Genomic DNA, 25,410 nt, shown 5'->3' on the forward strand with positions numbered 1-25,410 from the left:
CCTTCTAAACATATGCTCAGTGAAATGAAACAGAAGTTTAAAAGAAGGCAGCTGATGACAGAGATCAGGATATGAATATTTATAAGACATTATAAAGAATCTAGAATTAAAATAAGGGTTGGAGAGGCTTTTGTACACCTTTGTTGCTATGAAGACAAATTATCTTAGGAAAAAGGATTGGAGTGAGTCCTTAAACAATATATTTTGGATTGGAGGTATAGCTCAGTAGTAGAGCACTTGCCTAGCATGCATTAGGTCCTGGGTTAGATTCTCAGCAAAACACACACACACACACACACACACACACACACACACACACACACACACTTCTAACAGAAGGTTTAAAAAGAGGTTACATAGAATTACATGATTATAGTATATTTTTGAAAAAAACTTTCAAAAAAGGAGGTTTTAAAAAGGGTAAGCAGTTAATGCATTTTTTTAAAGTTTTTAAAGAGTGAACAGTAGCAACAAAGTTAAACAAGACTCACTTGTCTTTGATAGAAATACTCTGAAACATTTCTTTCAGAATTTAACCAAAATGGACCTTCTAGCTTCATCTTGCATTCTTCATCTGAGTCTTTTCATTGTACTTTCTGAATTACAACTTACATACTATGGTATAAAATTCTGGTCTCTGAAATGCCCCCGTATATATATAACATGCAAATTTGGAAGTCGGTGGACAGCAGTTTTAGTTTCTTTATAGTCTAAGTCATATTATAATGTTTTAATTCGATCTAGGTACTTAAATTTAGTCACTAACATCCCAAGAATTCAAGGCTGGCAAACAATGGCTCCCCCCGCCCCTGAAAAACAAAAAAAGGAAAATAAAAAGGTTTTCTATCTCAATAACATCTTTTTGCATACTTTCAGAAATATCATCTAAAATCTAATAATGAGGCAAATTCTATTATTTTTCAGTTAGGGTTCTTCTGTTCTAATGTGGTTCTCAGTTCTCCTACTGATAGATAACTACAAACTTGAAAATATGCTAACAGCTTATTTCTTATTTACCTTTATTTTTATTTAAATTTCCTAATAACTGGATTATAATACTTATATTACACATGAAATAAATGAAGCTCTGAGAGGTTCATATCTTGTCTGACCTAAGCAAGGAACCTGTGATTAAAAACCAGATTATCTGAACACCAAAATCCACACTCTGAAATATCATGCTATAGTGCCTCAATAGAAGAACTCAATCTCTAAGAGGCACTACAAAAACTTGAGAGAAGAGTGACAGCATCATTTTTTTAAAAACTCCATTTACCTTCAGGGGACGCAGAGCAACACAAAATTTTGTCCACCAGCTGTTTTCAATGAATTCTAAGTGCCTCTCTCTTTTCCTAAGTGTTCGTAACCTTTCTTCAAATTGCTTTAAGGCACGTTTATCCCTTGCTGGCAAAGGTCGACCATCTTTACTCTGCAAATAACAGAACAAAATTAAAGGTTTGGGGGTGGGTTTTTTCTCCCCACCATTAAGGTCTTAATAAAGCATTCACCAGATCTAGCAAATCAGGCAATAAAATACTTTTAGCTTGGACACTAAGGCAAATTGACAAAAATAATAAAATTGACAAATGCAATGTAACAATAAATGTCTCTGAACCAAGATTAGCAGGAAAATGGAGATGTGTGTACATTTAATACTGACCTTTTCCTTGTTCCTTTATTCCAAATGTATTTGTAAAAAAAAAAAAAAAAAAGATATGTATTTGTAAAAATACCCTACTAAAAAGGTGTTTGTTTAAAAGAACTGTTAACCACTATGTACTGTAATTATTCTTCCTCACCTCCAAACTCCTCCATCCCTTATTTTAATATATTTGGTCCTGCTCCTTCCCATCCTTTAGTTTAGTGGTTGTGTTCCCTGAACTGATGATTCTCAGCCCAACTCAAATATCAGTAGAGTGATGCAGTATCAAGCATAAGTCACATGCAGGAGTTTTTATAACAACTGCTAAGAGTTGGCACTTCCTTGTTGTCCAAGTACACTTGCAAATGAGTAACGCTTTCTTTGGTCAATCTATCTGACAGATAATTTCCATCTGTTTTTACATGATGCTTTGGGTAACCATGAGTAGTGCCTTTTCCATGATGTCTCACAGATATACTTTCCCACTTTAACTCCCCTACCCCGAAATGTCTTAAATTGACCACAATAATAAACCAGAATAATAACTGCTAAATGAAAAAAGGATGAAATGCAGATTTGTTTGCTTTTATTAGAAGGAACAAGAAAAATAAAGGACTACATTTTAAGAATGCAAAGTCTAAATTAGAGAATATAATGTCTTTAATATACCTATTAAGGTTTAAATGGGTTCCTAGCAGACAAAAACATTTCTCTCCAGTATAGCCTAGTGTAGCTTCAATTTGAAATCGTATAATGAAGGTAATGCCCAAACCTTTAATAAAAGGTTCTCACAGTTATAAAAAGCTCTTTACATATTTGCATTACCAGGCTCTTTTGAAGCTAACCTCTTCCATACCTTATCTTAATGCTTCTCAAACTTTAGCATGCTTAAGATGCACCTGAAAAGTTCAATAAAATCAGAATTCTAGGCCCAATGCCCCAAAGAATATAATTTAGATCTTGAGTGGGCCTAGAATTTATATTTCTCCCAATAAATATGGTGCAAAGACCATATTTTATATTTATAAGGCTATATGTTACTATCTTCATTCCTTTAAGTCAACTTTTAAGTTGAGTACAATGGTATTATCAAATTGGATCCCCGAAAAAGGAATTTACAGAAAGATATTTTCTGAAGGTCAGAGGAATAAAATGAACACTCCCTTCTTAAAGAAATACCCAGATAATAATACTTCAAGTATGTGATTTGAGAAGGGATCAGTACTTTTACATTACCCATAATAAATTTTCTAAAAAACTTCCATCATGATGTCAAAATGATACAAACAATGAGGTATTTTTTTTAACTGATGGATTTAACCATTTCAGAAAAAAATTAGTAAATCAATTTGAGGGTCAACTTAAAACAGTTATGTGTCTATTTGGTGAATGAATGTATCAGTACAGTGAGGGATGGATATCCACTCTGCACTACTCACTAAATTAATGTAAGAATAATTTTGGTAAGAGAAAAAATGCTAGGACAGAAATTCTGCAGCAATCCATCTCATTTGAAAAATAACATGGTTATAATGTACATAAATATGTATACCATCTTTAAAAAAAAAAGTAAAAGCTTTCCTTTACACTGTGACCAATTACCATATTATCGCTCCCTTTCCTGTGGTTATCATTGTTAAGCAAATCAAACAGACACATATACACACGTACCAATGTATTTATATATTTTTTGTATGTACTAGCTAACATATCTTGAGCACCTTTCTTATGCCTAAAACTGGTCTTTTCGTTATGTATTTATTCTAATTAAATTTTCAGAATAATAGAAATATGTTCATTTACTACCTAAAAAAAAATAAGACTGCAGATGTAGTGTGCATAATCAAAAAAGTCAGAATTTGAACTGAGATAGTCTGGTTTCATAAGACATATTTTGTCAAGCTATATAAATCTCCCTCATTCCTTTCTATCACTACATAGCACATTACACCATGGTGTCTTAATTTAATAAGTACCTTATTTTTTAATACTAAGGTTGTTTCCTATATATCTACATACCAATGTGTACATATAGTACACATAGATTCCTATAGATAAACTGTTAGGTTAAATTTTTAAAAGTTGTATGTTTGATTATACAGGTAGGCATCACAACATTTCATTTTCTTTAAAAAGCTGTATGTCTCATATTCCCACAAACAGTATTATTACCTCCCCAAATATCATCAATTCCCGACACAGGTAACCATTTAAAAGACTTTCGAATGATTAAAAAATACATATTAAGTCATTCTAATGTCTACACTTTTGATTACTAGAGTTACCAACTCTCCTAGTTTTAGCACTGAGAGTCCCATATTTTGGAAAAGTCCTCCGGTCCCAGGTAACTGGGACACCTGATCAACCTCCTATTTACTATTTACCTAAAACATCATTTTATAATTTTACTAAACAGTTTAATTTCTCCTTCAGTGAACTACCTTTGGGTCTTTCATTATTTCTGTACAGTGCTTGTCCTTTTATTTACTATCGTTATCATCTGTGTTGAGAGTTTCTCCCATACAATTGTTGATCTTTAACGTCCTTTTAGGTGCCCTTTTCAGGTTCATAACATAAAAACTGAAGACTCACCAATTTTCTCTAAATTAGCAACTTGGTTTTGTGTCTTTTTTAGAAAGATTTCTCCACACCAAGATAAATTCATACTTTCTAAAGTGTTTTATAAGTTTTATACTTGATTTAGATTTAGAATACAGTTTTAGATGGTATGAAATTTTATGAAAATTTAATTTTTGTATTATATAGACTATTGAATTTATACCAAAATTACTGAAAAATAATTTTCAGGTAATATATCTATAATATTGAATTAACCAATTACAAACCGATGAAGTTCTCTATTTATTTGAATCTCCTATTATGTACTTCAGAAAATTTTATAATTTCCATCAGGTAGATGTTGACATTTCTTAATATTTTATAGTTTGTGCTATTATGGATAATTCTCTATAACAACATTTAACTGGTTAATGATTTTTTATGTTTGTTTCTAGACAATTTGAAGAATTTCTATTAGTTCTAGTAGTTTGTAGTTAATTCTTTCACGTGTCTTGGTAGACAATATCTGCAAACAACACAGATTGAATTCCCTTTTCTCCTCTCCTTCTTTCAATGTTCTTATCTAAATTTCCTTTAATTTGACTAGAATCTCCAGGAATATGCTAAAGAGTGGCAATCATACTGACATTATTGCCCTGTATATAACTTTATTGGGAATGTTTCTTTCACTTTAAAGTATGATACTCATCAGAGGATTCCTTGATTTAGTATTTTCTTCTCTTAATTTGGTAAGACTTTTTTTTTGCTTTCTAAAAATCATAACTACAAATTGACTGTTACCAATTTATTCTTTGACATCTGTTAAGATGTTTATTTCTTATTTTTAATCTCAATATATTAAACTACTTTAATGTATTTTCTAATGTATCATCTTTGTATTTCTAAGATAAATATAGCCTGATCATTATGATAAGCTTTTATTACAGCACAGGCTTTGCACTGCTAATATTTATATTTCTATTAAAATACTTGCCTCTACCTTCATATGAAAGAGAGTACGTGGTTTTCCTTTTTGAGTGCTATTACTGTCTGCTTTTTTTTTTTTTTTTAAAGCAGGATCATGCTAGGTTAGTAGACTAATTCAGAAAGCTCAACATGTTTCCTAAACTCTTTAAAATTAATGTGTTATTTGATGGTAAAAAAGGAAGAAAAATTTATTATATTTTTAGAAGTCCATTTGGTTGGCAAGTGATTACATGTACCCTTTAGCTTGTTCAACTAAGTACACAAAACTTGAACATAAGTAACACAGTAAAATATGATGTTACATATGGAATAAGGGTAACTGAGAACTGGAAAGGTCTTGATCATAAATATGTAGTTTTGTTTCTTCATTGTTAGAGTATTGATAGAAATTCTAAAACTGCCAGTGTCCCACCTTACACAGGATATCAATTTTCAAAATAGAGGCATAGTTCTTGAAGAATGTTACAAAGCTATCAAACAATATAAAAATATATGTGTTTCCCAATATTAAAGTCACATCAGAAAGCAGCTCAAAGGTAAAGTAAGTTTATGCTTCCCAGTAACAACAACACACTAACTCACTTTTGATTTAATCGTCTGAATATGTTGCTCCACTTCTTCAATGTCTTCAGTGTTTTCTAAACGTTCATAAGCAGCACTTCTAGTGCCTTTTATTAGATTTAAAGGTAATGCTGACATACCATAGGCCTAAAATAAACAAAATTCAAATGCTTTAATAAATTCATTTCAATCAGATTAACACAATTTTCAGGTAAAAACATATCCTTTAATAACTTGAAAGTGAGCAGTAGTAGCAGTGTACAGTCACTGAAGAATATGCTTTAAGGAAGTGAATCATGATCATATTATAATTCTCTTGTTTATTTTACACTTACATTTATGCAGTTATGATAACCTATTACTCCTTCCTCAAAGGACAAGTTGCACATTTAATGTCAATATAATACTTTATCAAAGTAATAAGTTATAACTTTAGGCTAATCAAATTATGATAGGATGAATTAATGAGAACAATTTATAAAATTATTTTCTATGAAAACAAGAGTAATTTTCTCCAAGCACATACAATGTATCTTTAGAAAAACATATGTATAGTAATATATACACAGTACTTCATTAGTATACCAATTATCTATATGGACAATTTGTTTAAAAGTTCTACCTATTTATAACCAATCTTTTTACTAAGTAATTTAAATATTTTCCAACAAGTAATTTTTAACTTTTAGTCAGCATTAAAAATAAACATATTATTGTATATACTACTCAATTCCAAAAAGTCTCAATAACTTTTTATTATAATCATTAACTTAACAGTCAATGTTATTTGCCATATAGCCATGGTTCAGAATCTATTGACATTAAATTCTTAGAAGAAACACTGAGAAACACCTGCTGGTTGCAACGACAGGCTCTAAAGCAGATACATGAATGTAATTTTAAATTTGTTCCATTTTTTTTCTGCTGAGCACACAAACTCAGGATAAATGCTACTTCTTAGGCTTAACCCAACTCTATGCTGAATGGATTTGAATCCTATAATGTACTGACTTCAGTACTCAATACTGTTTCTGTAGAATCTTTTGGTCTACTAATATTAACAACATGGCCCTTATTTATAATCTACTGTCAAATAAAAGGTCATCTAAATACAAGGTCATCTACTATTTTCTCTGCTGTTCTTACTCTCTACATATACATCTTCTATACTGTTTCCAAATGATCTTACTCTGAACACCCAATTCAGAATATGTCATTCTTCTAATTAGTATCCTTTAAGATTTTCCAGGAAAAGGAAGGGTATTTTTCAAAGTGCTCTAGTAGAAGCACCTTTTGGGAAGGTGACCCCATGGCCAGTATGAAAGACAAGAAAGTGGTGAGCCACAGAGTGATCCACTGTTACTTTGTCAGAGAAATTTTTACCTTATGCCTCACAATTGTCCATAGTTCTTAAAACACTCTAATTTTAAAATACTTCAGGCCTTCGTACTTTAATACATGTAGCACCCTCTTCTATGCCTACCTTCTTAACTTACTTCATTAGTAAATCTGAATGCACTCAGGTTTCAGCTTACTGTGTCTGAGAAAAGTTCCTCGATTTGTAAATGTCACTTGCTTACAATACATAACACATATTTAACAATTATCAGTCTGCTCACTTGGTTTTTCACTAGATCTGCCAAACTTGACTAATCAAATTACTGACCCAAACTAGTTAGCAACCAGAGAATGAATATTGGGTTTGTTAAGACTAGGTAGGTCCCAATTCTTTGTCCTTCTACTGTTATTCAAAGAACAAATGTTTATTAATAAAATAATTATTGTAAGAAGATAATATCTGACTAAAACTATTTTAAGAAGAGAGAACTGTTAATTCTTCATGAAGTTATTTCCTTGCATGAAATTGATATGTTTACTAAAAGAGCTGAACTAAATTCCTAAATGGCTTAATGTAAAAGATTAGAAAACGAAAATACATCCTTGGTAACAACTTGTAGTAACATGAGACCAGACTATACCATAATTCTCTGAATATAGCAAATAAAAGTAAATAATCTTTTGTTTTTTTCATCAAGTGTTTAGTTTGTTTTTAGATTGCATGTTTAAGTTTCAATGATTATCAGGAAATTTATACTATTTAGATTTTAATAAGCTTGAAATAAACATAGAAAAAAATTAACATGTTTAAATAACAACCATTCGAATGTAACCTCAAACTTCTGTGGGGAAAAAAATGTACTTAAAACACTTTTTCAAAAACCAAATTTTTATTACTTACTACTGCCCTCTAGTGAATTTCTGGAAAATCAACAAAGGCTAAAAAGATTGTACAGTTTAAAAGCTTAGGTTGGCCATTATTGCTTCCTATCTTGTTTTGACTTCCAAAAATAAACTGCCTTTGGGGTAAAATTGGGAGTTCATAACCCACTTCAATCTAATGTATGAAATATGATATGTCAAGAGCTTTGTAATGTTGTGAACAACCAAAAAAAAGAATAAAAAAAATATACATACAAAAAAATAATAATAAACTGCCAACAGAAATATTTTAAAATAACATATACAAACTACAAACATTTCTTATACCTTCTTGCACTGTTCAGTTAAGAAGAACATCATAACCAATTCAAAAAATGATTCACAATTTCTTAGAAAATGTGCAGTTTTAGAAATACCTTTCCAATTTCCTTCACTTGTATTTTCCTTGTTATATTGCAAAGATTGATGTGATTTTTATAAAAAGTATCTACACAAGACAAAGAAGCTTCTCTTACTGAATATAGAAAAATATTAATAATGAAATTATTTTCAAGGATTTTTCCTTTAATGGTAAAAATGCACTTAAAACAATGGTGCATCTTCCAATAAGTATCACAGACTAAAAGACATACGATGTCACATGAAAGGTGACAAATTTGATTTTTAAAGGGGATTTCTATCTCCAGATTACTGAGAACCACTGCACCAGTTCATAGGGTGCTAGGGACTGAATGTTTGTTCCCTACCCTCACCCCTACCCCTACGCCCAAATTCATGTTAAAGCTAATTTCTAATGTGATGGTATTTGAAGCCTTTTGGAGGTAATTAAATCATGATGTTGGATCCCTTATGAATGAGATTAGTGACACAAAACAGATACAACAGAGCTTGCGATATTTCTCTCTGCTCTCTACTATATGGGGAATAATGAGAAGACAGCCAACTGCAAGCTAGGAAGTGAACCCTCACCAGATAACCAATTTGTTGGTTTCTTGATGATAGGCTTCCCAGCTCCCAGAACTGTCAGAAATAAATGTTTATTGTTTAAGCCACCCAGTCTATAGTACATTTACAGCAGACCAAACTAAGACAAATTTTCATGAGCATAAGAAGAAAACATTTTATTTCTATATTTGAGTCTTTAATTATCACTTCAATTAGTTTGTTTTACATTAAATGTACATTGATTAGGATAATAATATTTATTTGTAATTCACAAACATCTTGGAGAGTATACTAAAAGCTTTACTAACATGAATATATAATAAAAACTTTAGCTGTCTCTGCTAAACTCTCATAGGGGCCTTTCTCTGGACCATGTAATTCATTTTGCATGAAAACATCATTATTCTACATTTCCCCACTTGGTGGCACCAAAAAAAAAATTAAAATACCTACAAAGATATTTGTTCCTAGAGGTTTCATTTTTTTTTTTTAAGTTTAGGCAGTATCAGATTTCTTTTTGGTTTAAGCTTAAAATAATAAGCAAGCTAATATATTGTTGGATATTCTTCTCCTAAAACTGAATGCCCAATTATCTGACTATCCTTTAGGACACTGTACAGAGGTTAGAAACTAAATATAATTTAAATAATCAAGTAGCTTCCAAACTAAACAATAATATATATCTCTGAGAAATCCATACTTGACTAACATAATGTAAAAAGTCTCTCTAGTCCCAATGCAAAAAAATGACAAATTCCATCACACACATGATTTTAGGTTTAAGTAAGTCTTTGTATATAGGGCCAAAATACTCTACGTATTAACTTCCCACTTTGGGTACATTAGCTAAAATGTACCTCATGAACATATACTATATACCCTCTTTCTTGCCATATGAAATGCCCAATTCTCAAGCTTTTCCATAACAAGTTAGGAGATAACTTTGCATCTGAACTTCAGATAAATATAAAAATTAGTAATATTAATGAGTTATTCATAATAAAACCACCTATTTATAAATTATTGATTTTTAATTAATTTATAAAAGTTTGTATGAGTTTTTAAAAAATATTTTTAGTTGTAGTTGGACACAATACCTTTATTTATTTATTTTTTTATGTGGTGCTGAGGATCGGACCCAGTGCCTTGCATGTGCTTAGTGACCACTCTACTGCTGAGCCACAACCCCAGCCCCTGTATAAGTTTTTCAATTAAGTATAACTAAAGTTTAAGTAGCAAAACATTCTCTTACTGAGCTTTGAGCATCCTTGAAGTGCTATTTAAATGAAATTCATCTGTCTATCCACACCTTACCAATTCCAACTATCATTCAATTATGGATGCCTCTTTGACTTACTCATCTTTGAATAATTCACAATTTTCACTAATCATGATATAATTGTTTTTAGCATCTGGCTGACTTTCACTGAGAGATAAAAGAAGTAGAAACTATAGTTTGATCCAAATAAAACCAAATATTTAGATTCTAATCCTTGATGGGTTGTTTAATAAATCCCAATAATATTATTACTTAAATATTAGTTCTATTTTAAAGACAACAAAAATTGGTAGGTAAAATAGGTCAAGGAACCCATGAACTTGAGATCCACATTTAAGTCTCTCCACTAAGTACATGATTTTGTTGCTATGCCACATACAACAAAACATAATTTCTAAGTTGTCTAATCTTGTCCTATTCCATTGCAATCTCTTCCTTAACATCAGGCTTTAAGCAGTCTTTTCTACTTAGTCAGCAACTCTTCCTTATCTTGCAGTTTCTTAGCCTCAGTACCACCATAATGTCCTCTGATCGTTTTATCAATGTCCTTAAGCTCAGCCCTCTGTATTCTAGAAAAGCCAAAACTTTTAGACAGATAACTAATTCAGCATGATTATTATATGTGGTTTACTTGATTAAATGATAATTTTTAAAGTTTTAATTTGAACAATACAAAACATTATGTTAGTTTAAAATATTTATCTCTACAGTAATATTGTTCCTACAGGAAAAGTTCTCTCTCAAATAGTTTTGATAATTTCAATCATTTTTTCCACTTCTACTCCCCATTAAGATAGCTTCTTTAATTCAAAGCCAGCAGATTAATACCTTTAAAATGTTTGAGAGGGGCTGTGGCTGTGGCTCAGTGACACAGTGCTCACTTAGCAAGTGCAAGGTGCTGGGTTCAATCCTCAGCACCACATAAAAATAAATAAAATAAAGATATTACCTAACTACAAAAAAAATTAAAACAAAATGTTTGACAAATCCCTTTATTTTGCATTAAAAATTTTCAAATGGCTTTCTAATCTCAATCCGGATAAAATTTGAAATCCTAACCACAGTCAATACTACGACTACTTAACTTCTCACAACATCTAATCTACACCTTTTCCTCTTTCCTTTGTTAATTGAGCTCCAGCCACAAGGGCTTTGCCTCCTTGCTACTCTAACAGCACACATGTACAAACCTCAGGATCTTTGCACTTATTCTTCTGTCATGGCTTGCTTTCATTTTATTTAGGTCTTTTGTTCAAATGTTAGAAAAGGCACTCCTAACCTTTACAGTAACATTAGCCTCTATTATTATCTAATCCCTTAGGCTGCTTATTATTCTGCGTAGCATCTATTCCTTGACCCTTGGGAAAATTCTCAATGGGTCTTTAATTGTTGTACATTTTGCAACCAGGCATTGTACTACCTTTTCAATAATGTCTATATAGGACATAATATCCTCCTCTGGGAAAAAAAGGGGTGGGGGCAGGCATGGTTACTGTCCATACAAAAGCTTTAGTTTCCCTAAGCTCAGAGTTCCTCTTTTGTAATGCACCCCACTATATACAGGTTTCCTATGGTTCTACTCACAATTCTCGTGGGAATTGGGACTCCGGAAAACAGAATAAGAAAATTCCAATTCTAAAGCTAGTGTTATTACTGTGAATAAGAAAAGTCTTTGTTTCTGACTCAGAAAGAAGTCTTGCATCTTTGATCACAATCCATAAAACTTTGGCAGGCTACAAATAAAATAAAATTCTAGATCCTTAATAGTTTTTTTTTACCTCTTTGGTCGGGGTACTGGGAATAGAACCCAGGGTGCTTTACCACTGATCCACATCCCCAGCCCATTTTTATATTTTATTTAGAAACAAGGTCTCACTAAGTTGCTTAAGGCCTTGCTACAGCTGGCTGTGAACTTGCAAATACTCCTGCCTCAGTCTCCTAAGTCTCTAGATTATAGGCTTATGAGATCATATTTGGTTCCTTATAGTTACTGACAGTATAATTACATGTTGTTTTTCTCCTTTTCCATTTGGTTTTCCTGGCTAATCTTCCATAACTGCTATCAAATTTCCCTATAGACATCAAAGTGCTTTATAAACAGTATCTATCATTTGAACTTCAAAAAATCCCTTTGAAATATTTCCTATTCCAATGGAATAGATAAAACACTGACCAAGGAAAGGTAAAAGACAAACCCAAGATCAGCATAACAAACCAGAGAATAGCAATTTGTGTTCCAGGTCTAACCTCTAACTTGTGCCTGCTTCTTAAATGACAACTAACATCCTCTACATACATTTTGTGAGATGGGAGGATAATCATCCACTAAAGGAAATGGCAAATTCCTGTGTACCAACAAATAAAAACAGAAAAGTACTAATAAATAATAAAACTTAATACCTGTATAAGCACTGGGAAGATATTAAAATGCATGTCTTTTAGACTTCTTTTATTATACAAAATGACATATGAATGTGCATATAACCAAATTAGATTGCTATTATACTAATAGCCTATTTCTTTTATGTCTAAAGGAAGACATATTGGGAAAATATCCAAAAGTATTTATAAACAGTATTTTTCATCTTTGTAGGAACCAAAAATGCTCTAAACAAAAAGTTCATTAATCTAAAAAGGTCCAAGATAATTTTAATGCTGCTTCTACAACTTTGGAAGGTAAGAAAGGAGCACTTCTTATTGAATTTTCCTCTATAATTTGAGCAAAAGACTCAAAGAGCAGTCCGTATATAAATTTGGAAATCATTTATAATTCACACCTGGTCACTTCTAGAAATACAAAAAATAAAGTGTTGGATAATATTAGATTTTCTATACTAGAAAAGAATCATTCTGTAAAATAGCCTATTTTAAAAGCTCTGCATCCCTAAATAAGACAGTTTATCAGTAATAGATCTTGATCTATAGGTCAGAGTTATAGTACTGTAAAATATATAACCATATTCAAGGTTCACAATAATAAAATTTGTTTCTGAATATTAAAGTGTATAAATAAAGATAAAATTATTGTGACCAAGTGGTTCAAACTTTATCATCCTCTTAAGAAAACTGAAGAAAAAATGAAGAACTAAAACATTAAAGAAAAAAAATTAAGTTAAATAGATTACTAAGTTGAAAAAAAGCTGTTTTATAGGGTGAATCTTTAATTTTAACTCAATTAACACCATTACACTTACTGTATAAGTTATAGCTGCCAACATTCCGATCAAGGTCAGAGAACTAATGGAAAATGACAATGCAGCTAAGCCATCTGTGGAGAGAAAAAGACTGTTGAAACACACATATGTACTACTCACACATTTATATTCAGCAAATCAATGTAAATATATGAAATTAGACTTCTTATACATTCAGATGTAATAAAACAAATATATATTACCATGTCTTTGCAGTGCTAATTTCAAATGGGAAAAAGGTTTTTTTTAAAGGCCTCTTCACAAACTGATTTTAAAAAGATCTTTCAGACTAATTAAAATTTTTTTCCTTCATCTCTTAAAATTAAGAGAAAAATTACTGTTTAATTATAGGTCTATTGGGTCTAAAAAAGAGATTGATAAAATGGTTAGATGCTCAAAAGGTAATAAAAAGACTGCCTGGCCTTTCTCAATGGCAGACACTAATAAATAAAATACATAAGAAAGCCACTGACCTTGACTCTCCCTTCTCTCCTCAATCTTGATACTTCCAGGTTTTTTTTTAATTAAGTTTTTAATATATAGCCCAAACCCAAAATCTTTTATTTCCCCCTATACAGAGGATTGAGCCCAGAGGTATTATACTGAACTACATTCCCAACCTTTTCACACTTTATTTTTGGGACAGGGTCTCCCTCAGTTACCTAGACTGGCCTTGAACTTATAGTCCTCCTGCTTTAGTCTTCTGAGTAGTTGGGATTTCAGGTGTGAGGGCTGAGTTTACCCAGATTAAAAGTAAGATCTTAAAAAGAGTTTACTTCACTTTTTAACTTGAAAAGATTTGCTTGCCCACTTGGCAGAAAAACAAAAAAAGAAAATAGATTCAAATTTAACAACAAAAAGAGTAATACTGTTAACAAGTTGGACTTAAAACTTTATTTTAAAAAAAGGCCATGAGTGAGAAGCTGGGGTAGCACATAAATATATCTAATATATAAGGAAATACTATGAAAATTTGATTATTGTTAAAGAATGTAACAATTTTTCTAGCTTTAATATAGGTTCTAATGGGCTTGTACTAATCTACTTTAAATACAGATCCAGTAAAGTCAAATATAATATTTCAATTTAACATATTCCTAATATTTCCATATCTATAAATAAAATGATAAAATCTTCTTAAAAGTCAAATATCAGTTTTATTAAAAATAAAAAGAAAACATTAACAAATTCACAAATTATGCAAGGCAAATTTTTTCAGTCTTTTTTTTAAACTACTTATTATGAAATCAAAGTCATTTTGATGTTGTTACTTTCTTATAACAGAAGTATCAACACAAGGTGTTCATACCACTAAGGTCTACCACCTGGCTGATAGTAATTTTAAGGCACTATAACTTATATTTACCAACACCAGAGATATAAAAATGTGAAAACAAAATATGTCTTAGAATTGATAGAGTATTATGTTCACTTATTAGCGAATCAATTGAGCCAAGGAGTTCAAAATTAATCATTTAGAAGGATTCCCATTTCGGTAAAAGATAATAAACTTGTCAAAGACACTGAACATAGATTCTCTTGATAAGACAGGGTCTATGATCTGAGCATATACATAAGGAGATCCTACCGATAAAGAAGTTATAGTATACTCATAAAATGCATTAACTGCTGTGATACAAAGAACCAACTACTTACACAAATTTAAATCATTACTATGTGAAATAAGTCAGACATACAAAAGAAGAATCATAATGTATAATTCCACTTATAATATTAAAAAAAGAAAAAAGAAAAACTAATACATAGTAGCTGAAATTATGACAGTGGTATTTCTTATCAGAGATGATACTAAATAGGCACACTGAAGAAACTTCTGTAATGATGGACATGTTCTATATCTTGATTGCAATCAGTTACACTGATTATATACATGTATGTATAAGCCATATGCATTTCTCTACAGGTAAAGTACAGTATTTAAAAATTAAAATGCCTAAAGAAAGAGGTCTAAAGTTTATGTCATAAAGTTTTAAGCATAAAGTTGATGCCTAAAAAAAAAGGAGTTGTGGTGAGGGACAACAAAACTAAAAATTAAGAATAGCTGGGTGACTATTTTGAACCTAAAAAGATGGCAGACCTAAAATTAAATATAATTTAGAACATGGTATTTAAATTTGAGGAAAAAAATTGAGACTAAAGAGAATGAGATTACAAAAATCAGAACAATATTGTATGTCTAATCACTAATTCAAGTTATATCAATACTCAAGTACTAGTATAATTTATGAAATAATATTTAGGCAGAAGGAGTAAAAAACCTGAAGGAGTTAACTGCAAGAAAAGAAGCTATTTATTTCTGAGAAAGAGGATCAAGGTGCATAAATCCTTAACAATTCATTATAGTAGATGCCAGTCCTGCTATCCTTATTCTTGCTGGTTTCAGAATGACATTAATGGACTACAATTTACAAGAAAAATCTTTAAGTGGAAAGCAAGACATTTAAGAAGTTATAGTGTAGCTAACAAGTCACAATTTAATCATTATTTTAAAAATGTATCTGGAAAAAAACAAGAAATACTAACCAAAGAATATATGGTACCTAATAGAAAGAATACTCACAAAAGTAAACAAATTTTTCAGTATAGTATCTATAAAAATAAGTATTCTACATTTCATAGAAAATAAAAATATTGTTCACCATCTCTAGTAATTAGAGAAATGCAAATCAAAACTACTCTAAGATATCATCTCACTCCAGTCAGAATGGCAGCTATTATGAAGACAAACAACAATAAGTGTTGGCGAGGATGTGGGGAAAAAGGTACACTGATATATTACTGTTGGGACTGCAAATTGGTGCAGCCAATATGGAAAGCAGTATGGAGATTCCTTGGAAAACTTGGAATGGAACCACCATTTGACCCAGCTATCCCCCACTCCTAGGACTTAAAATCAACACACTATAGTGATGCAGCCACATCAATGTTTATAGCAGCTCAATTCATAATAGCTAATCTGTGGAAGCAACCTCGATGCCCTTCAATGGATGAATGGATAAAGAAACTATGGTATATATACACAATAGAATATTACTCAGCATTAAAAGAAAATAAAATTATGGCATTTTCAGGTAAATGGATGGAACTGGAGAATATCATGAAGTAAATCAATCTCCCCAAACCAAAGTCCGAATGTTTTCTCTGATAAGTGGATGCTGATCCATGGGAGGGGGCATGAGAAAAATGGAGGAACTTTTGGGTAAAGGGGAGGGTGGGGTGGGGTATTGTGCAAGAAAGATGGTGTAATGAGATGGACATCATTACCCTAGGTACATGTATGACTGCACATATGATGTGATGCTACATCGTGTATAGAGAAATGAAAAGTTGTGCTACATTTGTGTACAATGAATCAAAATGCATTCTGCTGTCCAAGATACCTAATTATAATTAATTAATTAATTAATTGCCATTCTATCTGGAGTGACGTGAAATCTCAGTGCACTTTTAATTTGCATTGCTAAGACTTTTGGAACTTTTTTTATATATTTGTTGGCTATTTGTATTTCTTTGTTTTTTAAATATTTATTTTTCAGTTTTAGGTGGACATAATACCTTTATTTTACATTTTTGTGGTGCTGAAGATCGAACCCAGTGCCTCATGCATGCTAGGCGAGCACTCTACCACTGAGCTACAATCCCAGCCCTGTATTTCTTCTTTTAAGAAATATCTGTTTAGTTCATATGCACATCTTCTATTTAAATTTTGGTTACTTTTTGACTTCTTAATATTTTCTAGATATTAATTCCCTATTGGAATAATAGCCTATCAAAGATTTTCTTCCTTTCTGTAAGCTTGCTCTTCATTTTTTTTGTTTTCTTTGCTGTGCAGAAGCTTTTTAATTTGATGTCATTAATTAATTAATTAATTAAAGAAAAATAAAGTAGCTATGTCCAAAAGCACATGAAATATTGAGTCATATTATACACATTTATATATATATGACTTTGTAATGGCAAAGCTATTTTCAACTACTAAGCAACTTCCTTAACCTAACCACTTGAACTTATTTTTTTCCTTTAAAAAATTAAGTTGCATGGATTAATTTTAGAACTTCTGAAAAAGTAATGCCAAAATGTTTTGAGATAAATTTATGATAAAACATTGCTTAAAGTATATGAAGTCTCAGTAATTTATAACCTATATAAAAGATTACTTCATTTCAAATAATAATTTAGTGCTCTTTAAAAATTATTCTATATTATTTTAAGTGAGTTGAAGATTATATAGAAAGCCGAGCACGGTGGCGCACACCTGTAACCCAGCATCTGAGGCAGGAGGATCATGAATTCAAAGCCAGCCTCAGCAAAAGTAAGGTGCTTAGCAAGTCAGTGAGACCCTGTCTCTATATAAATGACAAAGTAGGGCTGGGGATGTGGCTCAGTGGTATAGTGCTGCCCCCGATTTCAATCCCTGTTAACCTTCCCCCCTCCAAAAAAAAAAAGATCACATAGAAACTTTCAGGAATTTTACTGCTAAAATATTGCTATGAATTGCTTGTACACTATTAGTATGATTTCAGTTCTTCTAGATAAACAAAAAAGAGTAGGATAGCTGGGTCATATGGTGGTTCCATACCTAATCCTTGGAAGAATCACCACAATGCTTTCCAAAGTTGGATTAATTTATAGTCTTACTAACAGTGTATGAGTGTATCTTTTTCACCACATCCTCACCAGAACTTACTGTTATTTCTTTTCCTGATGATTGCCATTTTATCTGGAGTGAGATGAAATCTCAGTGCACTTTTAATTTGCATTGCTAATACTGTTGGAACATTTTTTCATACATTTGTTGGCCATTTGCATTTCTTTTTTTAAGAAATTTCTGTTTAGTTTATATGCACATTTTTATTTGATTTTTTGGTGTTACTTTTTGACTTCTTAATATTTTCTGAATATTAATTCCTTGTTGGAATAGTAACCTATCAAAGATTTTTTTTTCCTTTCTGTAAGCACTCTCTTCATTTTCTTATTTGATTCCTTTGCTGTACAGAAGCTTTTTAATTTGATATCATCCCGCATACTGATTCTTGATTTTATTTCTTGACCTTTAGCAGTCTTATTAAGGAAATTGGTACCTGCTGATATGTTGGAGTATGACCCTATATATTCTTTTATCAGTTTCAGTGTTTCTGATCTAATTCCTAGGTCTTTAATTCAATTTGAGTTGATTTTTGTGCAGGGTGAGAGACAGCAATCTAGTTTCTTTCTCCTACATTTGAATACCCAGTTTTCCCAGCACCATTTGTTAAAAACACTATCTTTTCTACAACATATGTTTTTGGTATCTTTGTTAAGGATCAAATGTCTCTGGGTCTTCCAATCTATATTCCACTGGTCCTCTTGTCTGTTTTGGTGCCCTTACCATGATGTTTTTGTTACTATACCACTGTAGTATAAATTGAGATGAGGTCACTCTTATTGCTTAGTACTACTTTTGCTATTCTGGATCTTTTATTCTTCCATATGAATTTTAGGACTTTTTTTTTTTTTAGTTCTCTGTTCTGTTTTCTTTTTCTTTTCTTTTTATTTTAAGTGAGAGAGAGAGAGAGAGAGAGAAGAGATAGAGAGAGAATTTTTTAATATTTATTTTTCAGTTTTCGGCGGACACAACATCTTTTTATTTTATGTGGTGCTGAGGATCGAACCCAGCGCCCCATGCATGCCAGGCGAGTGCGTTACCGCTTGAGCCACATCCCCAGCCCCTCTGTTCTGTTTTCTATCATCAGTATTTGATAGGGATTGAATACTTTTGGTAGTATGGCCATTTTGACAATATTAAGTCTGCCTATCCAAGACCATGGGAGATCTTTCCACCTTCTAAAGTCTTCTTAATTTTTCTTTTTTTTTGTTCTTGGTATTAGAGATTGAACTCATGGGTATTCAGCCCCTGAGCCATATCCCCAGCCCTATTTTGTATTTTATTTAGAGACAGGGTCTCAATGAGTTGCTTAGTGCCTCACTTTTGCTGAGGCTGGCTTTGAATTCATGATCCTATGGCCTTAGCCTCCCAAGCAGGTGGGATAACAGGCTTGCATCATAGACTTCATTTTCTTTCTTAATTGTTCAATTATTTTCACTGCAGAGGTCTTTACCTCTTTAGCTAGATTTACCCCCAGGATTGTTTGGTTGTTTGTTTGTTGAGGCTAGAGAGAATGCAATTGTTTTCTTGATTTCTTAAAAATGCAATTGTTTTTCTGATTTCTTTCTCAGCAGCTTCACTATGAGAGAATAGAAAATGTAAGAATGGGCTACTTGTCAAAGAAAAGTCCTAAGGATCAGGATATATAAATTACAATGGGTAGATTTTAAAAAGTAGAAGAAAAAAAGAAAATAAAAAGAATACTTACGACTACTTCCAAGTTCTTCAAATAGGAACTTCACTTTTTCCCACTCTGTAGAATTTTTATTATTGGGAACATTCAATGGAACAAAAGCACTAAAATAGAAAATAACTCTATTAAATAGCTTTAAAAATAAAAATGTTGAATAAAAGAAATGGTCTGAAACTCAATTTTAGTAAGTTTTTGAAACAAATATCAACTTTTCCCCTGAATAACTAATAAATCTGCACCATTTATACAGAGGTATGAGAATTTTCTTATCTATGTATACATTTTACCATAATTTGTTTTAATAACTTTATTACAGTATTCAGTAAAATTACCTTCTTTTGTAACCCATTTTATTTTTATACTTAAACCTATTTTGGCTTATTTTTCAATTATACTTTCATAAAGGTGAGTAAAATAAAACAATAATAAATAAAATTTTTTAAAAAGTAGTTTTTAGTGTTGATGGGTCTTTATTTTATTCATTTATTTATATGAAGTACTGAGAATTGAACCCAGTGACTCACACAAGCAAGCACTCTACCACTGAGCCACAACTCCAGCCCCATAAAATATTTTTTAAAGTCTTATAAATTTAAGATGGACAAAATAGTGCATCGCACAAAGAAAGTTGAAGATCTTCTGCATCCAATTAGTAGAACAAACTATAGGCATGCAATTAATTCAGTATATTTATATGCATTGAAAATAATAGACAAGAAATACATCATAATAAATAGTAAATTTAACATTGTGGGATTGGGGGGTTTCATTTTGTTCTCTTTTCTTTATATCTTTCAATATTGTGCTTAATAAAAATAACAAAATCAGTTTCTGTTTATTTTTCGGTCCACAGGTAAGGGGGAACCATTGAAATAACAGAGACAGCTAGTGTCCTAGGAATTGTTCTAAGAGCTTAGACTGAGAAAATGGAAAATAAAATAAATAAATGGTCACTTTATTATAGAGCCCAGATCATGAACCAAAAGGTAATCAAGAGATTAAAGGGCTGGGTATCCCTTAGATAGTATATGTTGAAATTCAAACAGAAAGGTAAAAAGTGACTCTAATTCTTCCTTCTTCTTAGCCCAGTTTTATTTATAAGCAAGATGTAAATTCTATCCACTTTTATAAAAAACAAAATACTGGATGAGTTTACGAATATATAAAGGTATCTTGTTCTGATTAAAATTTCAAGTAGAACAATGTCATTATTCTAAAATTTTACTTTTAATTTTAAAAACCTTTATTCTTTGGAACTACTAACAATTCTATAAAAAATGAATAGGAAGAACATATTAGGGTGTTATTTAAATTTCTAACTATTCATGTTGACTGTAGTTTATTGCACTTGTCTTAATCTTAGAGACTTAAACCTCACCACTTTATGGGGGAAAAAAGTGACCACTCAAATATATAGAGCAAAAAATAAATGTAAAAGCAGTTCATTATTTGTTGCCCAGTTAAAAAATCAAATAAAGAGAGGAATAATTGTACTGAGATAGAACAAACTTTTAAATAACTTTTACATTTTATATGTCTATAATGTTAACTTATTTAGTATTAATATTTCATTAACAGAAATACAAACTAAGCAAGAAAAACTACTTATATACTTCTATATAGACAGTTTTTTCTAAATATCCCGGAAAGTATGTTTGAAATTTGTTGGTTGGAAATAACCAATGTGTGAATGTGGGGAAAAAATTACATTGTATAAAACATCATCTAAAATATTATTAAAATAAAAATCTCTCAAATATCTAAAACTAGCATTCATAATCAGAAAGTTCAGTCTGAATATGCAATTTTAGGTAATCAAAGGTATTGTACAGTGGTGGGAAAAAAATAAAGTAATCCTACTAGCAAACACACTTTCGTGTTCACACTCCTGAGCAAGGCTATTCAGCAGTTCAAGTCTTTAATGAAGAGTAGAAGAAACCTTATATGATCAAGCAATCTTTTAAAAAAATTATATGGTCCAAAAAATTTTCAGAATGACTTCAGGAAAATACTTACTTAAAAAAAATCCTTCAGAGAATTAACATTTGAGCACCAGTTATTATTTTAGGCAGAAACCAAAGCACAAATTTGAAACAGATTTTTCAATTACCTTAACACTAGATTTTATAACCTAAGAAACAAACCAAAACTACTCTCATTGTACATTAAGAGAAACATCCATAAGGAGAATTCAAAATGATTACAACTAAAAAGATGTAAATTCTGAGCAATAATATTCATAGCATTTAACAACTGGTAGGCAAAGACACAATGCAATGAGCACAGATGCTGGCCTTAATTCTAGAGGACCTTCACAAATCAAGCTTTATCCTTTAAGTGGGGTTAGAGTGAAGTAACGAGACTCAGGAATATAGGACAGCAGCTAACTGGTAGGGAAGCGTTTCAACCTTTTAACCATCAGGAAGAACAAACCACTGCTCATTAGCCAAATATCAGCCCTGCATACAAGATCTATAAAGAAAAAGGAATATTTACTAATGGATAAAAAGGCAATTGAGGGCTGGGGATATATCTCAGTTAGTAGAGTGCTTGCCTCGCATGCACAAGGCCCTGGGTTCAATCCCCAGCATGACAGAAAAAAAAAAGGCAACTGAAGTCAAATGAAGATGTAATACAGACACAGCTGTTTAAGGAGGGAAGAAGCAGTTAATAAGATTATCATGTATTTACTAAGTGGTGATGACACCACAATAATCAAGAGTTATAGTAGGATTTTATGCAGGGGAAGCAAAGATAATTTCTTAATCTCAATTCTTCTCAAAAAGTAAATAAAAAGCATATCAGTTTCTGAAGACACAAAACTAGATCAAAATAAGAACTTGGAACCTAGTAAGATTATAATTTCTCCTTATGTCATTGAAACTAATAAAAATGAAAAATTTCTTACTAAAAATATTTTACACCCAATCTGACTCACTGAATTAGCTTAATACAGATTATTTCTTCAGGAAAAAAAAAACAAAGAAAAGGCTAATGGATTTCAGTAGATATGAAATTGAAATGATGAATTTCAGCAGAAGTGAAAATGAGAATTTTACCTCCTACATTCAATCACCAAGTCAAGTCATATTTATCTTCCAAATGGCTTATCTGTTTCTGCTTTCTTTGTAACTATACTAGCTCTGATCCTCATCTCTCACCTGAATTATTACAATGGCCAGGTAGTTAATCTGCCTACCTACCATTTAATGTATCATTTCTCCAGTCTGACCTCCAAATAACCCCTTTACAGTATTTTAAATTTTAAAGCAAGGTCACACATATTTACTTTCTTACAGTCACATAAACAAACATGTACATCTTCATTGTCTTTCAACTGATTAGGCAGGATAAAAATCAAAATTTCTTAAACATTACATATTAGATTCATAGCCTACCTACCTGGCTAATGTCATGTCCTGCCACTGGTTCACAGGAATACTTGGAACATCACATCATACTTTATGTTTTGTTTGGGGAGGTGTGTGTTTTTTTTCTTAGAAGGATTAAATTCACATCATATTTTTAAAAAACTTTTTTACATGTTTTTATTGGTGCACTATAATTATACAAAATAGTGGGACTCATTGTTATAGTCATACATGCACATATATAATCTGTTCAATATCATTCCCCAGTATTTCCCTTCATATCATACTTTTTATGCCATTCTTCAAACACTCCAACCAATTTACACTCTTTCAAATCTCAATTGAAGTATTACTTCCTTTTAGGTCTTCCGAGTCTACAAGGTAGAGTAAGAACTTGTTCCTCCATCATCATACCTGGTATATATATTATCGAAGTACTTAAACAGTATAATTTAAATAATTTATTTGCATGTTTTCCCAGGGTGAACCTTGAGAATAGAGACCAGGACTTTGTTTTTGGCCCTACTACTTAGCACAGCGTCCATTACACAAGTGCTCCAAAAGTGTATGAGCTATAGGAATAGTATATCTAGGCTATATCTTTGTAATAAAATTATCTCAAATTTTACCAGCTAAAATAAACAAATAAACACCAATTCAAAGAAAAAATAGCATGTCCCCTTCAAGGAAATTTCAAGAAATTTAATCAGTCACTTTACCTAAATGTATGCTCATTAAAATATGGTAATGAAAAGAATACTACACTGGGTAACCAAAACACTACTAGTCTTTATTTTACTACTCTTTTACTCTGGCTGCTATAAAGATGTGTATTTTTATTGATGGCTCTCAGTCACGTTCTAAGTCAGGAATTTCCAAACTACTGGCTGCCTGTGTTTATATAAATAGAGTTTTATTGGAATACCTTGTGTTTATGTATTGTCTATGATTACTTCAGAGTTACGAGAGCACAGTTAAGCCACACAGATCAAACAGACTGCAAACCCAAAATGCTTATCATCTGTACCTCATGAAGAGTTTGCTGATCCCTGTTCTAGATAATTTAAGTTTACAGACAAGGGACTTCCACATTATCAAAGTGAACTAACATTAAGTAGAGCTGGCTTTCTTTAAAAGCCAAAAAAGATTTTAAAAGGTATATTTGGTAGCTAAAATAAATAGCAAAACCGCTAAAAAAAATCCATTCAATAAGTTCTCTTTTTCATGACACATAAAGGCAGGCAAAGGGAATTGGAAACATGACTAGACTATAAAACACTTGCATTCTAACAACTCCTGGAGCTATAAAAAGTTACAGACCAATTTCATTCTCAGCACAAATTACCTTTAATAAATGAAATTTTTTATTTATTGAAAGTTATTTATTGAAATTTGTAACACCAAATTATAAAATTTAAAGGCTTATTAGCACCTAATGTATTTCTAACATAAAAAAAGAATCTAGACCTATTTTAACAAAGATAAATGTGTGGCATTAACAAGAACAAATTTTAAATGTCTAAACAAACATGTAAAATATATTGATATTAGTATGAAGCTTAAGGAAGAACAACAAAAGAAGGAACTTATTGACAAAGATTTGACTGTTGGGTCAAATCTATAAAGATGTAGAGATAAGGATTTTTACCACAGTGTTGTTTATAATAAAAAGAAACTGCAAACATCATAAATGTCTACATAGTCATACCTTAGAAGATCATTCAAATAAACTGCTTTACTAAGAAAGGACTGCAATATAGACAAAATTGATGGACCCACGCTTACTTTCCTAAATAGGTACCCAATATAGTGTAACAAATAGATTATCAAGAAATGAATAAAATATAATCACATTTTTGGAAAACTGAAACATGGAGGGTGCATGCAAGGTGGGGACAGGCACCCTGCAATCATCTAAGCATGAAATATGTGTATGTGGGACAATACAGAGAAAAATGTTGATTCTGGCTATGTTGTTCAGTGGTGGTATAAATGGTGATTTGTTCTTTCTTCACATTTTGTTTTGTTTTCCTAGATTTCTCTGAATGAACATTTTGTTATTATTATTCAACTAATTATATTTCCATTGTCAGGATAAAAAAATTAAGACTTACCCAACTAAAAGAAGAAGTGCACAAATCACAGCAAATCCCAAAGTGTACTTGAGTGCTGTTTTAATTTGCTAGATGCCGGGGGTGGGGGGGGGGAATATATCATTTAGTAAGCTGTTATATAAAAATTTTTTGCAACAGTATAATTATACTTTCAAGTCAAATATGCATTTAGAATCAAC

General features: G+C 31.3%; 1 protein-coding gene across 3 annotated transcripts in view; it reads right to left on the minus strand.

Annotated features, from left to right (window-relative positions):
* Positions 1-25,410, minus strand: part of LMBRD1 (LMBR1 domain containing 1) — a 102,907-nt gene that overhangs the window by 35,075 nt on the left and 42,422 nt on the right. For 2 of the 3 annotated variants that reach the window (XM_081293832.1, XM_081293833.1), the window contains exons 5-9: positions 25,232-25,299; positions 19,762-19,850; positions 13,388-13,461; positions 5,771-5,896; positions 1,277-1,429 (exon numbers count right to left, since the gene is read on the minus strand). In XM_081293832.1, the coding sequence (XP_081149958.1) occupies positions 1,277-1,429; positions 5,771-5,896; positions 13,388-13,461; positions 19,762-19,850; positions 25,232-25,299 (510 nt within the window). The remainder of the gene's footprint in view (positions 1-1,276; positions 1,430-5,770; positions 5,897-13,387; positions 13,462-19,761; positions 19,851-25,231; positions 25,300-25,410) is intronic. The other variant, XM_081293834.1, reaches the window with a different exon arrangement.

Source organism: Spermophilus citellus (assembly GCF_964194105.1).
Source record: "Spermophilus citellus genome assembly, chromosome: 5".
Classification (NCBI taxonomy): domain Eukaryota; kingdom Metazoa; phylum Chordata; class Mammalia; order Rodentia; family Sciuridae; genus Spermophilus; species Spermophilus citellus.